The sequence below is a fragment of the Microcaecilia unicolor genome, chromosome 7 (genome assembly GCF_901765095.1).
Source record: "Microcaecilia unicolor chromosome 7, aMicUni1.1, whole genome shotgun sequence".
In the NCBI taxonomy this organism is placed as follows: Eukaryota; Metazoa; Chordata; class Amphibia; order Gymnophiona; family Siphonopidae; genus Microcaecilia; species Microcaecilia unicolor.
Window position 1 is genome coordinate 87,353,065 of NC_044037.1, and position 17,583 is coordinate 87,370,647.

Here is a 17,583-nt window from a genome sequence, read left to right on the forward strand (position 1 = left end):
TACGCTGCCCTCATCTACATCGGAGGAGACAAAGTCCTCCAAGTCCTGGGAATCAACCCGAGGGCGTTTACCTCCGGGGGCCTCAACCTCTTTACCAGACGAGGGAGCAGGGGCAGCGTTTTGCATAAGGAAGGCCTGATGCAGCAGCAAAACAAACTCGGGGGAGAAACCCCCCAGACTGTGCACTTCTGCAGCCTGGGCTACAGCCCTAGACGCACCCTCAACCGGCGCTCGCAAGAGCGGGGGAGAGACATGCTGCGCATCCAAGAATGCGTCCGGCGCGACACTCTGCGAAGGAGCCGCGCGGGAAGAACGGCGCTTAACTTTAGCCGCTTTTGTGCCGTCGCCCAAATTAAGGGCGTTCATGGCATTAATGTCTCCCACCTCAAGGGCGGCCCAAGAAGAAGCCGTCCGAGCCGCGTGGCCGGCCAAGATGGCGGAGGCGAGCAGCGGGGGATGGGCGTTTATGGCGGGAAAAACCGCCACACCGGAGGAAGGACCGGGACACTCATCGGTCACAAAACTGTCACCCAACAAGGGCGAATCAGACTTTAAGACCCCCGCATCCCCTCTAGAAGCGCCCAAGCGATCCGGGGAGCGACTCTTTGCGCCCTCGCCCTCCGACGCCATAGGCCACGTGGAGATCAATCGGGGAACCCCCTGCCCGCTATAAAAGGTAAAATTACCTGCTTTCCGCTCCGAGCTGTAACGACCTGGTGTCCCAGTGAGTAGCTGCAATAAACGTTTAAATAAACGTCAAAATAAACGCCTTTAAGGACGTTCAAAATTTTTTTTTTTTTTTAACGGAGCCAGCGGGAGGGGGGAGAAAAGGAGGGACCTGGCGCCACCAGGTTTGCACTTGCTCAAGAAGAGCCCTCAACCCCAGGCACTCAACAAAACCTAAAAATTAGGCTTGGAGGCCTAGCCAGAGCTGCTGCTGTGTGTGACCACCACCTGCTGAGATAGAGAACATACTGAGGAGTTTCCGGCAGCAAATGACCACATATAGGGAGGCAAAAGTTTGCTCTCTATCTCCACCTGCTGGTAGATGGACACAACCCACCAGTCTATGGATTGATCAGCATGATGATATGGAAAAGCCCTGCGCTGTTTGCAGGGCTTTTGCTCATCTGCCCCAATGTGAGACAGAGAGATAGAGTGTGAAAGACAGGGAGTCCCTGTCTATCACACTCTATCTCTCTGTCTCACACAAACAGACACACTATTTCTCTCTGACACACACACACTCTCTCTCTCTCAAACATACACACTCCGAGGAAAACCTTGCTAGCACCCCTTTCATTTGTGTCAGAAACAGGCCTTTTTTACTAGTTGTTAAATATTATCTCAGCTAGGGTAGGAGTAGATAAACATGTCCGGCTGCAGTCACTCCTTGTGTATATGAGTGAGACTAACAATATAGGCATATTAGGGGTTGGGTTAGTTTTTAGTTTATTTTGCTTGATGTACAACTGGTTGGACAATATGTCATTGTAGTTTACAAAGTATACAATAAAACAGTAACTCACAACAAAGAAAACAAAGTTACATCAAACACAATAAGAAGATAAAGACATGTTGTAAGAGGTATATATTTTTGAAAACGAAAACCCTCCCTCCATGAGAAGCTATTTTAGCAAGGTAGAAAATGTTGCCAATACTGAAGTAAACCACTCTACTATGTAGATAATAGTTTATTTCATCGGTTTACCATGAGAAAGCACTCCTGAAAAATTAAAAGCCTCTCAGGTGTACGCAGTTAAGGACATTTAAGAAAAGGTAGACTATTTATTGGGCGAGTGCGGGAGATTTAAAAAACAAACAAACCCAAAACAGACCCTTATCTGTTTACTTCGCCCTTACGGAAAAGCTAACGTTCAACTTCTCTACGCTTTTCCCTGGTAGGAGAGCTTAACTTCGCTCCCTAGAAGTACGGATCCGAAAACGAAAGTTAAAAACTGAAGGCCTCGTCGGAAAGGCAGTTAGACGCAAAGCGAGTGAAACAACTTGAAAAACAAAACAAATCCTAAAACGTGAACAAATCGCCACGTGGTGAAAGCAGACAGTATTGATGCAGCTATTGTTTTATACACGGAGGGAGGGAGCTTTAGTGCGCTCCCCGTCCCCACCCCCCTTCCCCGGCGCGCGCTGGCTGGTTACTGTAGTAGTGCAGAACTTGGCTTTTGTGTGTGAGTGTGCCACTGCCGGCCGGGCGCGCGGCGGCGGGTCCACAGGTGGTTGGTTGGTTGCCTAGTCGGCACAGGATTGGGTGAGAGGAGTGAGCGTGCCCGGGTGGGCGCTGAGGTGGTTGGCCGGGCCCAGGAAGGAGCGCGTGCACTGTTCCAGGGGAGGTGGTGGGGGCTGTCTCCCGAGCTTCTCTCGGTTGTGTCCCATGAGTTCGCCACTTCGCCCGGTGCTGTGCTGGCGGTTGCTGAGCATTTCTTCCCGGGAGACTGCGAGAACTAATTCTGGACGGAAGCGCTTTGCCCGTCGCCCTTTCAATATTGTTTTACCTTACCCCTAGTTTTTATTGAAAATTTTTGAGGTCGGTTTTAGAAGGGCCCCAGGCCGTTTGTTTTTAAATAGTCTTAAAGGTATTTAAATAAAGGAATGTTGACAGGAAACTGTTGATCCAAGCTTTTTGCTCTTTAATTTTAAACATTGCTCAACTTGGCTCACTGGCTGACGAAGGGGATCGGAGCAGTCTCCGTGGACAAACGCATGATTGTTCATTTTAAAAGCTGAAAAATTCTCGCTATGTGCTAAGGTCCACTCCCCTCCGATCTACCTTCCTCCTCTTTTTTTTTTTTTTTTTTTTGTACTGTTTTATTCCTGGGGAGTGCTCAGTTCTTTTCCAAGGGGAATATTTTACAGTATTCGTGGATGAAGACTTGCGTGCTGTTGGTGTGAAGAATGAGAAGTCGCAGTAATTCAGGAGTACGGCTGGATGGCTATGCCAGGCAGGTACAGCAGACCATCCTCTGTCACCAGGTAAGTGCAGATGAACTGGCAGCACTATTGCTCTGCTGGAATTGGGCAGTGTACCGTATCCAACAGGTGGTGGCGGCGAAACAGCAGTAAATAAAATAATTCGTATAACCAGATGCTTAGGAACCAACTTTTCAAAATTATTGGGGGTGCTAAGCTCAATGGAAATTACATCTCCCTGGACACAGTCAAGGGATTTGTTCAATATTGGGGGTGCTCAAGCACCGACAGAGCTTGCTCGTATGTCTAGATGTCAAGTTACAGGCAGCATCTCAGGATACTGATGGTGTGTGAATTGAGCAAGCCACTTTATTCTCTCTGAGCCCCTCTTCTCCCTGCCTTTCTTGTGTGCTCTGTGGAATGCCCAATCTGCCTGTAACAAAGTTTCCTACATCCACAACAACCTCTTTATCTCTCGTACTCTCGATTTGCTTGCCCTATCTGAAACTTGGCTTTGCCTTGAAGACTCTGCTTCAGTCGCGGCCCTATGCCATGAAGGTTATCTTTTCTCCCATACTCCTTGCCTGGTTGACCATGGAGGTGGATTTCAACCTTTTCTTCCTGTGAAGTCCACTCCATCTGTCTAGTCACTCCTCTGCCTCTCTAAGTAGCAGTCATTTATCGACCCCCTGATAAGTCCCTTTCTTCCTTTCTCACTGACTTTGACGCCTGGCTTTCCTTCTTTCTTGAACCTTCATCCCCTCCCTCATTCTTGGGGATTTTAACATTCATGCTAATTATCCCTCTGACATTAATGCTTCTCAGTTTCTCGCTTTAACATCCTCTTTCAATCTTCAACTGTGCTCCACTACCCCCACTCACCAGAATGGCCACTGTCTTGATCTTATCTTCTTCTCAAACTGCTCACTCTCCAGTTTCTGTGCCTCAACTCTTCCCCTCTCTAACTATCATCTGATAACTTTCACACTTAAACACCCTCCTCCCCAATCCCGTCCAATCTCAACCAATACATTTAGGAATCTTCAGGCTATTGACCCTTCTATTCTGTCCTCCAGTGTTTCAAATCTGTTCACAACCACTATGTTATCCAAGTCTGTCAACGAGGCTGTCTCTTCCTATAATACTGTTCTCTACCTACGACGTTCTTGTGCCTGCTCTGCTGAATGCCTTTGGCTGAAATCCCATGCCCATGCTGAGTGCATACATTTCAAATTCTTGCTGACCTCCTTCCAGTCTGCTCTTTTACTTGCCAAACAGGACTACTACATCCATTTGACAAATTTTCTTGCCTCAAACCCTTGACGTCTCTTTGCCACACTGAACTCTCTCCTCAAAGTGCCTTCACCGCCAACTCCCCCTTTGCTTTTTCCCCAGACTCTTGCCGAGTACTTTCATGATAAGGTTCACAAGATTAAACTTGACTTCTCAACCAAGTCACCTTCACCTCTCCTTCCCTTAGTCCATTCTCTCAACCCTCCAACCCTCCTTTTCTGAAATCACTGAAGAAGAAACTGCACATCTTCTTTCCTCCTCGAAACTAACTACCTGATCCTCTGATCCTATTCCCACCCATCTACTTAGCCCTATCTCTCCTACTGTCATCCCTTTTATCTGTCATATACTCAGTCTTTCACTTTCCACTGTGACTGTTCCTGATGCCTTCAAACATGCCATAGTCACACCACTCCTTAAAAAAAAAACCTTCATTGGACCATACCTGTCCTTCGAACTATCACCCCATATCCCTCTTCCCTCCTCCCTTTTCTATCCAAGATGCTTGAACGTGCTGTTCACCACTGTTGTCTTGACTTTCTTTATTCTCAAGCTGTTCTTGATCCACGTCGTTCTGGCTTTCACCCTCTTCATTCAACTGAAACAGCGCTCGCTAAAGACTCCAATGACCTGTTCCTGGCCAGATCCAAAGGTCTCTATTCTATCCTCATCCTTCTCGATCTGTCTGCTGCTTTTGACACTGTTGATCACAGCCTACTCCTTGATACGCTGTCCTCACTTGGATTTCAGGACTCTGTTCTTTCCTGGTTTTCTTCTTATCTCTCACATCGTACTTTTAGTGTATACTCTGGGTGGATCCTCCTCCACTTCTATCCCACTGTCAGTTGGTGTACCTCAGGGATCTGTCTTGGGACCTCTTCTTTTCTCCATCTATTCTTCTTTCCTTGGTACTCTGATCTCATCCCATCCTATGGTTTCCAGTATCGCCTTTATGCTGATGACTCCTACTTTTCCGTGCCAGAAATCTCATCAGGAATCCAGGCCAAAGTATCAGCCCGCCTGTCTGACATTGCTGCCTGGATGTCTCACCACCATCTGAAACTAAACATGACCAAGACTGAGCTTCTTATCTTTGCCCCTAAACCAACCTCTCCTCTTCCCCATTCTCTATTTCTGAGGATAACACTCTCATCCTCCTTGTCTCATCAGCTCGTACCCTTGGGGTCATCTTCGACTCCTCTCTCTTTTTCTCTGCACATATGCAGCAGACTGCTAAAGCCTGTCATTTCTCTATAATGTCACCAAAATTTGCCCTTTCCTTTCTGAGCACACTACCAGAACCCTTATCCACAATCACCTCATGCTTATACAATTGCAACTTGCTTCTCACAGGTCTCCCACTTAGCCATCTCTCTCCTCTTCAATCTGTTCAAAATTCTGCTGCACAACTTATATTCCGCCAGTGTCGCTATGCTCATATTAGCTCTCTCCTCAAGTCGCTTCTCGGGCTCCCTATCCATTTCCGCATACAGTTCAAACTCCTCTTATTGACTTACAAGTGCATTCACTCTGCAGCTCCTCAGTACCTCTCCACTCTCATCTCTCCCTACACTCCTCCCTGGGAACTCCGTTCACTGGGTAAATCTCTCTTATCTGCACCCTTCTCCTCCACTGCTAACTCCAGACTCTGTTCCTTTTATCTTGCTGCACCATATGCCTGGAATAGACTTCCTGAGCCGGTACGTCAAGCTCCATCTCTGGCTGTCTTCAAATCTAGACTAACAGCCCACCTTTTTGATGCTTCTTTTAACTCCTAACCCTTACTCACTTGTTCAGTACCCATATTTTATCATTCCCACCTTAGTAATTCTCTTATCTCTTATTTGACTTGTTTGTCTGTCCTACTTAGTCTCTGCTCCACAGAGTTTACAATCTATCTCATCATGTTCAAGTATACGGCGAGGCGCATGTCTAGTAGTTCTATAGAAATGATATGTAATAGTAGTATTAATCCTGATCCACAAATGAAATGATCTTGTGTGGGATGGCAGCTGCTAAAAGTAGACAGTATTACAGTAGATTCATGCTGCACATTCCCATCCTGGAAACAACGTTACTGCTATACATGCTAATACCTAACACTGGAATTTTAAAAAGGACAATTGGAGGAGAAAAGAAAGGGCTATGCTAATCTTCCGTTAAGATGTATTGTTAGAAGAAGTTTCAGGAGGGTGATGGGGAATAAATGAGCACTTTTAAAATGAAATTACTTAGTTGAATTTCTAAAACAATTGGGTTTCTTATGCACAGGAAGATCACCTCTTGGTATGTTAACCCAGAAGGAAAAAAAGAGGTAGGATATGTTATTGATCTGCTTTGGAACATGAACCTTGTATATCAGGGTATCTGAAACAGTGTTTCCCAAGTCAGTCCTGGAGTACCTGCTTGCCAGTCAGGTTTCAAACATATCCACAATGAATATGCATGAACTTGATTTGCATACACTGGCTCCATTATATGCAGATCTCTCTCATGCATATTCATTATGGTTATCCTGAAAACCTGACTGGCAAAGGGGCACTCTAGGACCAACTTGGGGAAACACTGGTCTAAAACTTGATGCCTGCCATCTGCCTAGGGCAGATGAGCCCATATAACCAGTCCAGGTGAGACCCCTCCCAGCAAGGAGGAGGGATTAGAGAAGGGTTAGAAGGAGATCACTAGGATGGGTGGAACATCTGAAGGGAGGGAGAAACTGGGAAGTAGAAAGGGAGGCTAGATTCTGAAGGGGGAGAACAGACTAAGGAAGAGATGAAAATAAAATCACCCCCTCCCCGATTTACTAAGCTGCACGCTAATGCTGACACAGCCCATTCACTTTGAATAGGCTGTGTCGGCATTGCCATGTGGCTTAGTAAGCGAGGGGGGGGGGGGTAAGCCAGGAAGAAGCAAGCAAAGAATCACAAGCAGAAAATTGAATAATAAGAAATATGCAAACAAGAAAATAAATCGGCTGAAATAAAACATAAAACAGAAAAAAATTAAGACACGTAAAGCAAAAAAAAAAAAACCTCCCATAAATTTTGACTACTACTACTACTAACTAACATTTCTAAAGCGCTACTAGGGTTACGCAGCGCTGTACAATTTAAACATAGAAGGACAGTCCCTGCTCAAAGAGCTTACAATCTAAAAGACAAGAGAACAAACTAAAGACAAGTGAACAATCTAGAGGACGAGTGAACAGTTAATCTGATAGGGTGGATAGATTGGGGCATTTTATATTTCTCGAGCGGTTAGGCGCCGAAGGCAGCATTGAAGAGGTGAGTTTTAAGCAGAGATTTGAAGATGGGTAGGGAGGGGGCATGGCGTATGGGTAAAGGAAGATTGTTCCAGGCATAGGGTGAGGCAAGGCAGAATGAGCGGAGCCTGGAGTTGGCAGTGGTGGAGAAGGGTACTGAGAGAAGGGCTTTGTCCTGTGAGCGGAGGTTGCAGGCGGGAACATAGGGGGAGATGAGGGTGGAGAGGTAGTGAGGAGCCGCAGACTGGGTGCATTTGTAGGTAAGGAGGAGGAGCTTGAATTGTATGCGATATCTGATCGGAAGCCAATGAAGTGATTTGAGGAGAGGGGTGATACGAGTATATCGGTTTTGGCGGAATATAAGACGTGCAGCAGTGTTCTGAACGGATTGAAGGGGGGATAGATGGCCGAGTGGGAGGCCAGTGAGGAGTAAGTTGCAGTAATCAAGGCGAGAGGTAATGAGAGCGTGGACGAGAGTTCTGGTGGTGTGCTCAGAGAGGAAAGGGCGAATTTTGCTGATGTTGAAGAGGAAGAAGCGACAGGTCTTGGCAGTCTGTTGGATATGCGCAGAGAAGGAGAGGGAGGAGTCGAAGATGACTCCGAGGTTGCGGGCAGATGGGACGGGGAGGATGAGGGTGTTATCAACAGAGATAGAGAGTGGAGGAAGAGGAGAAGTGGGTTTAGGAGGAAAGACAAGGAGCTCGGTCTTGGACATGTTCAGCTTCAGGTGGCGGTTGGACATCCATGCCGCAATGTCGGATAAACAGGCCGATACCTTGGCCTGAGTCTCCGCGGTGATGTCAGGTGTGGAGAGGTATAGCTGGGTGTCATCAGCATAAAGATGATACTGACTAGCACCTGCATTTTCTAAATAATATTTTATTTCTAATCTATGGGATAATAGAGCGCCTTTTTGGTTTTGCTTGGAAAGTTGGAACAAACCAGTCTCTGTTTTTACCCTCAAGTGGTGGGGTAAAAAGTTGGTTGGGCTGTGGCCCACATCATTCTGCTGCTGCCATGTCCATTATACAGAGAGTCAGAAAACAATGATAAAAAGGAACCCTTCAAAGTTAATGGCACATAATAATTTGTGAAGTATATGGCTAGAATCTCTGTTGAACAATTTATGCTTCTCTGTTTGGAATGAAAGACAAATTTTGAAATGATTTTGGCTTTCTTCTAATTTTGGAACATAAGTGATTGTTCTGAATGATAATTATTACTAGTTTACATTTTGAGATATGAGTCAAGTGAACAGGTGTCTGCAGTGAGTAGTAGGGCTATAGGATTTCTGCCTAGTGCAGAGTTACCAAAAGACGCTAGATCATCAGTGAGACTGTTACTGGACACGTTCCAAATTTCCTAATTTTAAAGTTTAGTTTAATACTGTTTCTAAGTGTGAAATATGTTTGGAGAGCCTCATTTGCTTACTAAGCGGCTGCTTCAATATTTCAGGGCAGTTGTATTGGCATTTGAGTTTTTATAATGCTCAAAAGTTCCATAGCCGACATATTTCCAAACATAGGGCCTCTTTTACAAAGCCGTGCTAGTGATTCCTGTGCAGTAAATGAGAGGAAGCCCATTCAATTCCTATGGGCTTCCTCTCATTTGCCACGTGGGAATTGCTAGTGTGGCTTTATAAAAGAAGCCCATAGTTCTCTTGTTCAGGAATAGACTGGGTCAGACCTAGGGCCCTGTTTACTAAGGTGCGTTAGTGTTTTTAATGCACCTACAATTAGCACTCGCGTTAACCGTGTAGGCGTCTATAGGGATATTGTAGGCACGTACATGGTTAACGTGCGTTAAAGATGTTAACACAGCTATAACGCTGCTTAGTAAACAGGGCCCCTTATTTGTTAATATTGACTCGGAGTTCTGATTTAACATACACTTTTTTTTTTTTGTATTTGTGGATCATTTGTCCAGAATACATGTACACTGTTTTAACTAAATGCATTTAAAGAGAAACATGTCCATAAGTCCATATGCACAATTGTTTTATATAGCATGATTAATTCACTCTGAAGTGACAGTGCCTTTTATTCAAATACTTATCTTTGATATACCAAGCATGTTTCTTATAAACTTTAAAGGGCCTGATTTACAAAGGCTTTCTCATTCTTAGTAAGGGAGTAGGTAGGGAAGTTTAGAATATTTATTGAAAATCCACATATTTAAAACTTGATTGTGCTCAGTGGAAGAGTGGCCTAATGGTTACAGCACTAGACAGAAAAGGGGAGGCCAAGGTTAATATTTTGTTTATGCTCCTTGAGATCTTTGGCAAGTCACTTCACCCTCCGTTGCCTCATATACAAACTTGAATTCTAAGCCCACTTGGGGCAGTGAAATATCTACTGTATTAAAATACAACTTGGCTTGAGTTACCAATGAAAAGCTGTAAGATAAATCCAGGGTCACTCCCAGATGAGACTTGCTCCAAAGTGTGTTGTTTTTGTTTTATTGATTTTTTTTTTGTTCTCTTTCATTGTAACCCACTTAGAATCTTAGGCGAGATATAAAACCTGTTAAATAAATCTTATATGTAAAATCAAACCCTCTCCAAAGACCGCAGGATGTAATACCTACCTGCAAGTGTAGGAGAAAGTGGGATGTTTGACCATGGAAATACAAATCCTGGAGAAATAGATCTTAAAAACACTTGTTTATTGATGAAAAGAGACTCGACACAACCGTTGTGTTTCGCGGTGAGATGTTCCTTTCATGCTTCACGCTGACACTCCAATTGTCTATGAGCAAGTTTCTCCGAAAAGGTGTTTTTAAAGACCCACCCCATAGATCAACACATCACGTGTCTCTCAACGTTTGCATCCGCTGTTTTCCGGAGTCTGAGCCACAGACCCACTACACGGAACATCTCGCCGCGTACTTTTAAGCATGCATCACCAGATGGTCTCCATCGAGTGAGACTCCTGATGCAGGCCTGACGGCCGAAACACAACGGTTGTGTTGAGTCTCTTTTCATCAATGAACAAGTGTGTTTAAGATCTATTTCTCCAGGATTTGTATTTCCGTGGTCAAACATCCCACTTTCTCCTATACCTGTGTTCTCCCATGGGGCGTTCACGTTCTCCGCTTGCCTGAGGATCTGTTTGAACATACCTACCTGCAGGCCTTCTCTGGAGTAGCCCCCGCACTCTGGAATGCACTCTCTGAAGGATTTTGCTTAAAACAAACTATCTCTACTTCAGGAAGCAGGTGAAAGCTTGGCTTTCCAACCAGGCCTTTAATGAAAGAAGTAACTAACTTGCTAGTCACACACACATACAAGGAGTGACACTGGCTGCACATATTGTAGCAGGACATGTTTATCCACTCGTACCCTAGCTAAAAGAATATTCAAGTACCTTTCTGACCTCATGTACAACTTCCTTTTAAATTAGTCTCCTTATTTTCTTACTCTTGTTACTCTATCTTATCTACCTATATGTTCCATCTTTGCTTACACCCTATGCTGTCTATTAAAATATTTTATTATGTATTGTCTTGCTATTGCAATGTAGCATACTATGCTATACTTTGTATTGTTTGCATATTTTTACTGCTGTACTTGTCTATTGCCTATGTTATTCTTGCTGTACACTGCCTTGAGTGAATTCCTTCAAAAAGGCGGTAAATAAATCCAAATAAATGGCTATTGTGTTCTTTATCTCTGTTTTTTTTCTGCATAGCTGCCCAGTTAACATACGTGGTAGATGGCATGTAGTGTGCAGCACTATATGTGCCTTTTTTGGCACTTTTAAAGTTTCCTTTATTTTCTGCGACCTACCAGGCCTTCATTGGACCCTACCTGTCCTTCCAACTATCGCCCCATCTCCCTTCTCCCTTTCTTATCCAAGATACTTGAACGTGCTATTCATCGCCATTGCCTTGACTTTCTTTCATCTCAAACTATTCTTGATCCTCCTCAATCTGGCTTTCGCCCCCTTCATTCAGCTGAAACAGCGCTTGCTAAAGTCTCCAATGATCTGTTCCTGGCCAGATCCAAAGGTCTCTATTCTATCCTCATCCTTCTCGATCTATCTGCTGCTTTTGACACAGTTGATCACAGCCTACTCCTTGATACGCTGTCCTCACTTGGATTTCAGGGTTTTGTTCTTTCCTGGTTTTCTTCTTATCTCTCCCAGCGTACCTTTAGTGTATACTCTAGTGGATCCTCCTCTACTTCTATCCCACTGTCAGTTGGTGTACCTCAGGGATCTGTCCAGGGACCTCTTCTTTTCTCCATCTATACTTCTTCCCTTGGTACTCTGATCTTGTCCCATGGTTTTCAGTATCATCTTTACGCTGATGACTCCCAGATCTACCTCTCCACACCAGAAATCTCAGCAGAAATACAGGCCAAAGTATCAGCCTGCCTGTCTGACATTGCTGCCTGGATGTCTCAGCGCCATCTGAAGCTAAACATGACCAGACTGAGTTTTTCATCTTTTCCCCTAAACCAACCTCTCCTCCTCCCCCATTCTCTATTTCTGTAGATAACTCTCTCATCCTTCCTGTCTCATCAGCTCTTAACCTTGGGGTCATCTTCGACTCCTCCTTCTCCTTCTCTGCACATATTCAACAGACTGCTAAAACCTGTCGTTTCTTTCTCTATAATATCAGCAAAATTTGCCCTTTCCTTTCTGAGCACACTACCAGAACCCTCATCCACACTGTTATCACCTCTTGCTTAGACTATTGCAACTTGCTTCTCAGAGGTCTCCCTCTTAGCCATCTCTCTCCTCTTCAATCTGTTCAAAATTCTGCTGCACGACTAATATTCCGCCAGGGTCGTTATGCTCATATTAGCCCTCTCCTCAAGTCACTTCACTGGCTTCCTATCCTTTTCCGCATACAGTTCAAACTCCTCTTATTGACCTATGCGTGCATTCATTCTGCAGCTCCTCATCTCCACTCTCATCTCTCCCTACATTCCTCCCCGGGAACTCCGTTCACTGGGTAAATCTCTCTTATTTGCACCCTTCTTCTCCACTGCTAACTCCAGACTCCATTCCTTTTATCCTGCTGCAACATATGCCTGGAATTGACTTCCTGAGCCAGTACGTCAAGCTCCATCTCTGGCTGTCTTCAAATCTATGCTAAAAGCCCACCTTTTTGATGCTGCTTTTAACTCCTAACCCTTATTCACTTGTTCAGAACCCTTATTTTATCATCCTCACTGTAATATTCCCTTATCCCTTGTTTGTCCTGTTTGTCTGTCCTAATTAGATTGTAAGCTCTGTCGAGCAGGGACTATATCTTCATGTTCAAGTGTACAGCGCTGCGTACGTCTAGTAGCGCTTTAGAAATGATTAGTAGTAGTAGTAGAATGTATTTTTTGAAGATTGAGCTGTTTGATTTTGCTGCGGTTGTTTTTTTTCAGACATTTCCCAGTACATAGCTCCTGGTGGCTTTAAAAAGTGTACCTGGTGCATCATAGTCTCTCTTAATTGTTGCCTGCAGTGCCTTGGACCTGATCATGATTTCTATTATTGTAAATTCTATTTGTAGATGTCAAGGAGAGGCATCAGAGGTCGTGAAGGCCCATGGCCTGCCTTCAGATGGAGTATTGACACCAAAGCCTTGAGAGATATCAGGGTTATTGCATCCTGCGCCGGTGTCGATCTCCAGCTCTTTGGGGGAGGAAGCTTCCCCAGTGTACTGGTGATCCCTGGTGCCCAACTCCCTAGGCACAGGCCTGACCCTAAGGTCAGTTGTTTGAGGCAGGCAGATACTTAATATGTCCAGGACGGTAAATCTTTAAGTTGGATTCTGAGCACTTCTGGGTTTCTGAGGAAGCACCAGAGGTCTTCTCAGAGGAGGGGTCCCTCACACCCCTCGCTACCATGAGAAGTGAAAATCTCCCACCGAGTAGCTCTCATTCTTTGATTTTGTAAGGGAGATGGCCAAGTTAGACTCATTTGAGTTGGAGACCAAGGATGAGCCAAGGCATAGAGGTTGGATATCCTCCAGTTTGGTGACCTCCAAAGGAATTTGTAATGGTTGCCATGCACAGAATCTTGATGCAAGTATAGTTGAAAGTGGGTACTCCTGCTCTCTGTACAGATGGGTGATTCTATGTATAGAGTCTAGAATGCTTTGGGATTCGATAAGCTTCAGCTTTCTCACTCTCCCATGGTGATTGACTCCACTCTCAAAAGGACTAAAAGTATGAAAATGCTTGATATTCCTGGGGAAGAGAGGTGAGGACCTTGAATTCATTTGGGAAGAAAGTTTTTCAGAATTCTATGCTTACCTCCCACATAACTTATTGGCTCTTAATGAGCATACACTTGTGGAATGTTGTGTGTAGTGTGGCAGAGTTCATGGACGCTCTTCCTTGGGAGAAGGCCAATGAACTTTATCAGCTAGTAGCTAGATAGGATCTTTGGAAAATACCAATAGTCAGGGTGACCTATAATTTTTTTGAAATGGTGTTCAGGGCCTTCACAATGGGGATTGGGATCTGCAGACTCACCCGGTTGCAGACCTTAGATGTTGAGCCAGTTGGTGTTTTTTGATTTGGTATTACATAAAGCCTTTCAAGGAAGATCCTGTTTAGGGATCCCAAGTGTGGGGGATTAGGGGTGCTGGATTTGTGGAATTGCTATCAGGCTGCTGTAGAATGGTTTCAGAGCCATGACTATAAACTTTGGGTACATAATAGAACAATTCCCTGAGGATATCTCCCCTACCATCTCTCATACTTTTCGTATTTGGGATAAAATGAGTTTGTTTCCTGACTTTCAGCTTTCTTTAAACTCCCATTTGTCATAATCCATTGTTCCCTCCAGTGTTGGGGCCATTGCCTTATGGGATGTTACATCAACATGGTTTGGCTCATTGGAGTCAATCTAAGATGATACCTTGATCCTCTTTTCTATATTAGCTATTGACTTTGATCTCTCACAGTCTCATCAGTATGCCTATCTGCAACTCATATATTTTTTGTCAGCGAAGAAATTATGACACACTTGATGGATGACTATACATTTTTAGAGATGCTTGTGAGGACTTTAGCTTCACCAAATTCCTGTTGGGTGCATTCTGTTTACCTTAGAGATCTTTGGTCTCCAGACCTGACTTATAGACATATATGGAAGTTGGAGCTTGGGGTGACCTGTGATCCTTTCACTACTCAATAGGACTCAACCACAATATTTAATACAAGTGTTACTTAATATTCAAATGGTGGTTGCAAACAATGTGGCAATAATTATCTCAATGTTTGTGACCTATGATCTGTCAGACTTGGATTCTGTGGAGCAGTCCTTAGCTGTTATTGCTATTGCTTCCAGTGTTAAAGAAAACAATGTTAGGATTCTTTATATATGCTATTTAACTCCAGAGCACATTAGCCACTGGTATCCTAATACAAATCCCTCTTGTTGGCGGAGGTGTGGTGCCATTGGTACCATTGGCCACATCTGGTGGACTTGCCTGAAGGCTGTGGCATTCTAGAAAAGTATACGCTTTCAAATTCTTTGGATCGTAGGACTGAAGATCCCATGGGACCCTGGCATCTTTTTGTTTAATAGATCTATCCCAGGCCTGGTTCGTCATTTCTTGCATGCAGCAAAATTAACACTGGCTGCTGCATGGAAAGATCAAAGGTTTCCATTTCTCTCTATTTGGAGAAGTAAGCTGTACCATGTATACAGAATGAAAAAGTTGACAGCTGAAAGGTGCAAGACTGTTAGCAAGTGGAAGCGCATCTGGGGTAAGATGCATAATCCAACTTTCCTAGGGTGAGTTTTTCACTTTTTTCATTGACTTATTTGGGTTAATGGCACACTGAACCTTGTGGTCTTCTCCTTCCCATTTTGATTTTTTTTTGGTGGTGGTGGGGAGTTGGGTTTTTATTTTTTTTTCTTCAGATTTTGTTTTGGGGTAAAAGTTATTAAAAACTAGGGAGTCTGATTAGGTGTGTTGTATTGCTCTGTATCTCTTGTTTACCCTCATTGTATTTTCTTTGTTTTGTATCACTTTGCAAAATTCAATAAAGACTTCTGATTAAAAATAAAAAGAACATAGTAGTCTTTCTTCAACCAGGATTGTGAGCAACAGTAATCAAACATCTATCAAACTGAGAAGCTGAGGAGACTGTTGTGCACAAGAAGGTTCGCACATACTCAGAACTTTACACTGAAGTTCTGAGCTGTGGGAGAACAGTTTAGTCTTGGTTTTGTTGGAGGATGATTGCCTGCATGTGTGCCTTATCAGTTTTTCTCTCTGTGGAAAACATCTGTTACAGGTGAGGAAAATTGCTATATACATAATATAAAAAGTGCAACTCCAGGCATCTCCTATTATCACATGCATGAAATTTGTATGAAATTGGCTGTTCAGAGTTTTGTAAGCTCTTTGAGCGGGGACTGTCTTTCTTCTATGTTTGTGCAGTGCTGCGTACGCTTTGTAGCGCTATAAAAATGCTAAATAGTAGTATGACTACTCCCTCTATCCCCTGGAGATCTGAATGAGCACTTAACCCCATTCCTTACCTTCATTCCTCTGTTGTTGGTCAATGGGGAAGGATGCCTTTTTCAAAAAAATAACTACTTAACAAGATAGGCAACACACTTGGCAAGTAACAATACAAACTGCCAAGAAATACAGGAGAAAAACATGCGAGTCTATTTGGTAAGCTCATGTATCCCCCAACATGGCCAAGCTAAGCACTAAATGCAATTCTCCTGGTATGCACAGTACTTGTGTCACACAGCATCATATATATCAATTTGTCCTTTAAAGGTATAAGACAGTTTCTTGATCATGGCAATTTCCAGCACCTGGAAAAACTGGTGGAGGAGGGACAGGTCTGCTTTCCAAAACGTGGCAATGGTATGCTGGGCAGCATGTATTAGATGCACTGCAAGCCCCCGATCTGCTCTTCATAACACTGCATCCCTTCTATACCCTAATAGACAAAAAAAGTAGTCCAAAAGTAGAAGTCTTCCCGAGAATTGCTCAGATCTTGTCATGCACCCTTCTCCAGAAGTCAGCACTGGGCAACACTACCCACACAAGTCAGAAAATATGCCTGCAAAGCTTGCATACAATTTAGGAGACTGCAAGGAGGGACATTTTAAAAGCAACATCAGGAAACTGTTTATCATGGAAAGGGTAGTAGATGCATGGAATACTCATCTTCAGAAGGTAGTGGGGACAAGAACAGTGATAGAATTCAAAAAGGCATGGGATAAACACAGGATCCTTATCTGGCAAGAGAATGGAGTAAAAGTATAGAGCATTTCCACTCAAAGCAAAAGTTTTAAATGAGTTTCGTGCTTTATAAAAAGTGATGGAAGGGCAACTTGCATGGAGTGGCAGGTACAGCCCTAACCACCTTTCTGGACAGACTGGATAGGCCATGCTGGTCTCTATCTGCTGTTATTTACTGCTTTTCAGAGCTACAGACCTGCCTGGTAAGTTTTTCTTGTACACTAATTCACAAATATTGAATATTTTTACTGCTGTAATTGTCTGTTGCTCATGTTTGATTTATTCTTATTGTACACTGCCTTGAGTGAATTCCTTCAAAAAGGCAGTAAATAAATAGATAAATAAATACATACACACAGTGCCCATGGGTCCGGTTAACTGACATAAGACATCTGTTTATACAATTAAAATGTATTTTGATCCCTTAAAATTTAAAAATGAATTAGCTAAAATAAAGGAAGCTAGGAGGCAAAATAAAGGAAGAAAGGAGGCAAGAGATTAATAAGCACAGTTCAGGAGAAAGGAGCTTGGGGTGATGATGTCTGGGAGAAGGCAGTGTCCATGGCCAGGAGGATACTAGGCTGCATAGAGAGGGGTATAACCAGCAGAAGAAAGGAGGTGTTGATGCCCCTTTACAAGTCATTGGTGAGGCCCCACTTGGAGTATTGTGTTCAGTTTCGGAGGCCGTATCTTGGTAAGGATGTAAAAAGACTTGAAGCAGTTCAGAAAAAAGTGACGAAAATGGTATAAGAACTTTATGACCTGAAGATGTATACCTTGGAGGAAAGGAAAGACAGAGGAAATATGATACAGACATTCAAATATTTGAGAAGGCGGTAGGAGGACATAAATTGTGGTGGTGGTGGTGGTGGTGGTGG

At 43.8% G+C, this 17,583-nt stretch overlaps 1 protein-coding gene across 1 annotated transcript in view; it reads left to right on the forward strand.

Annotated features, from left to right (window-relative positions):
- The first annotated feature begins 2,366 nt into the window (after positions 1–2,366).
- Positions 2,367–17,583, forward strand: part of PHKA1 (phosphorylase kinase regulatory subunit alpha 1) — a 434,625-nt gene continuing 419,408 nt past the window's right edge. The window contains 1 exon segment of the mRNA XM_030210224.1: positions 2,367–2,991. Within this exon segment, the coding sequence (XP_030066084.1) occupies positions 2,914–2,991 (78 nt within the window). The 5' untranslated portion in view covers positions 2,367–2,913.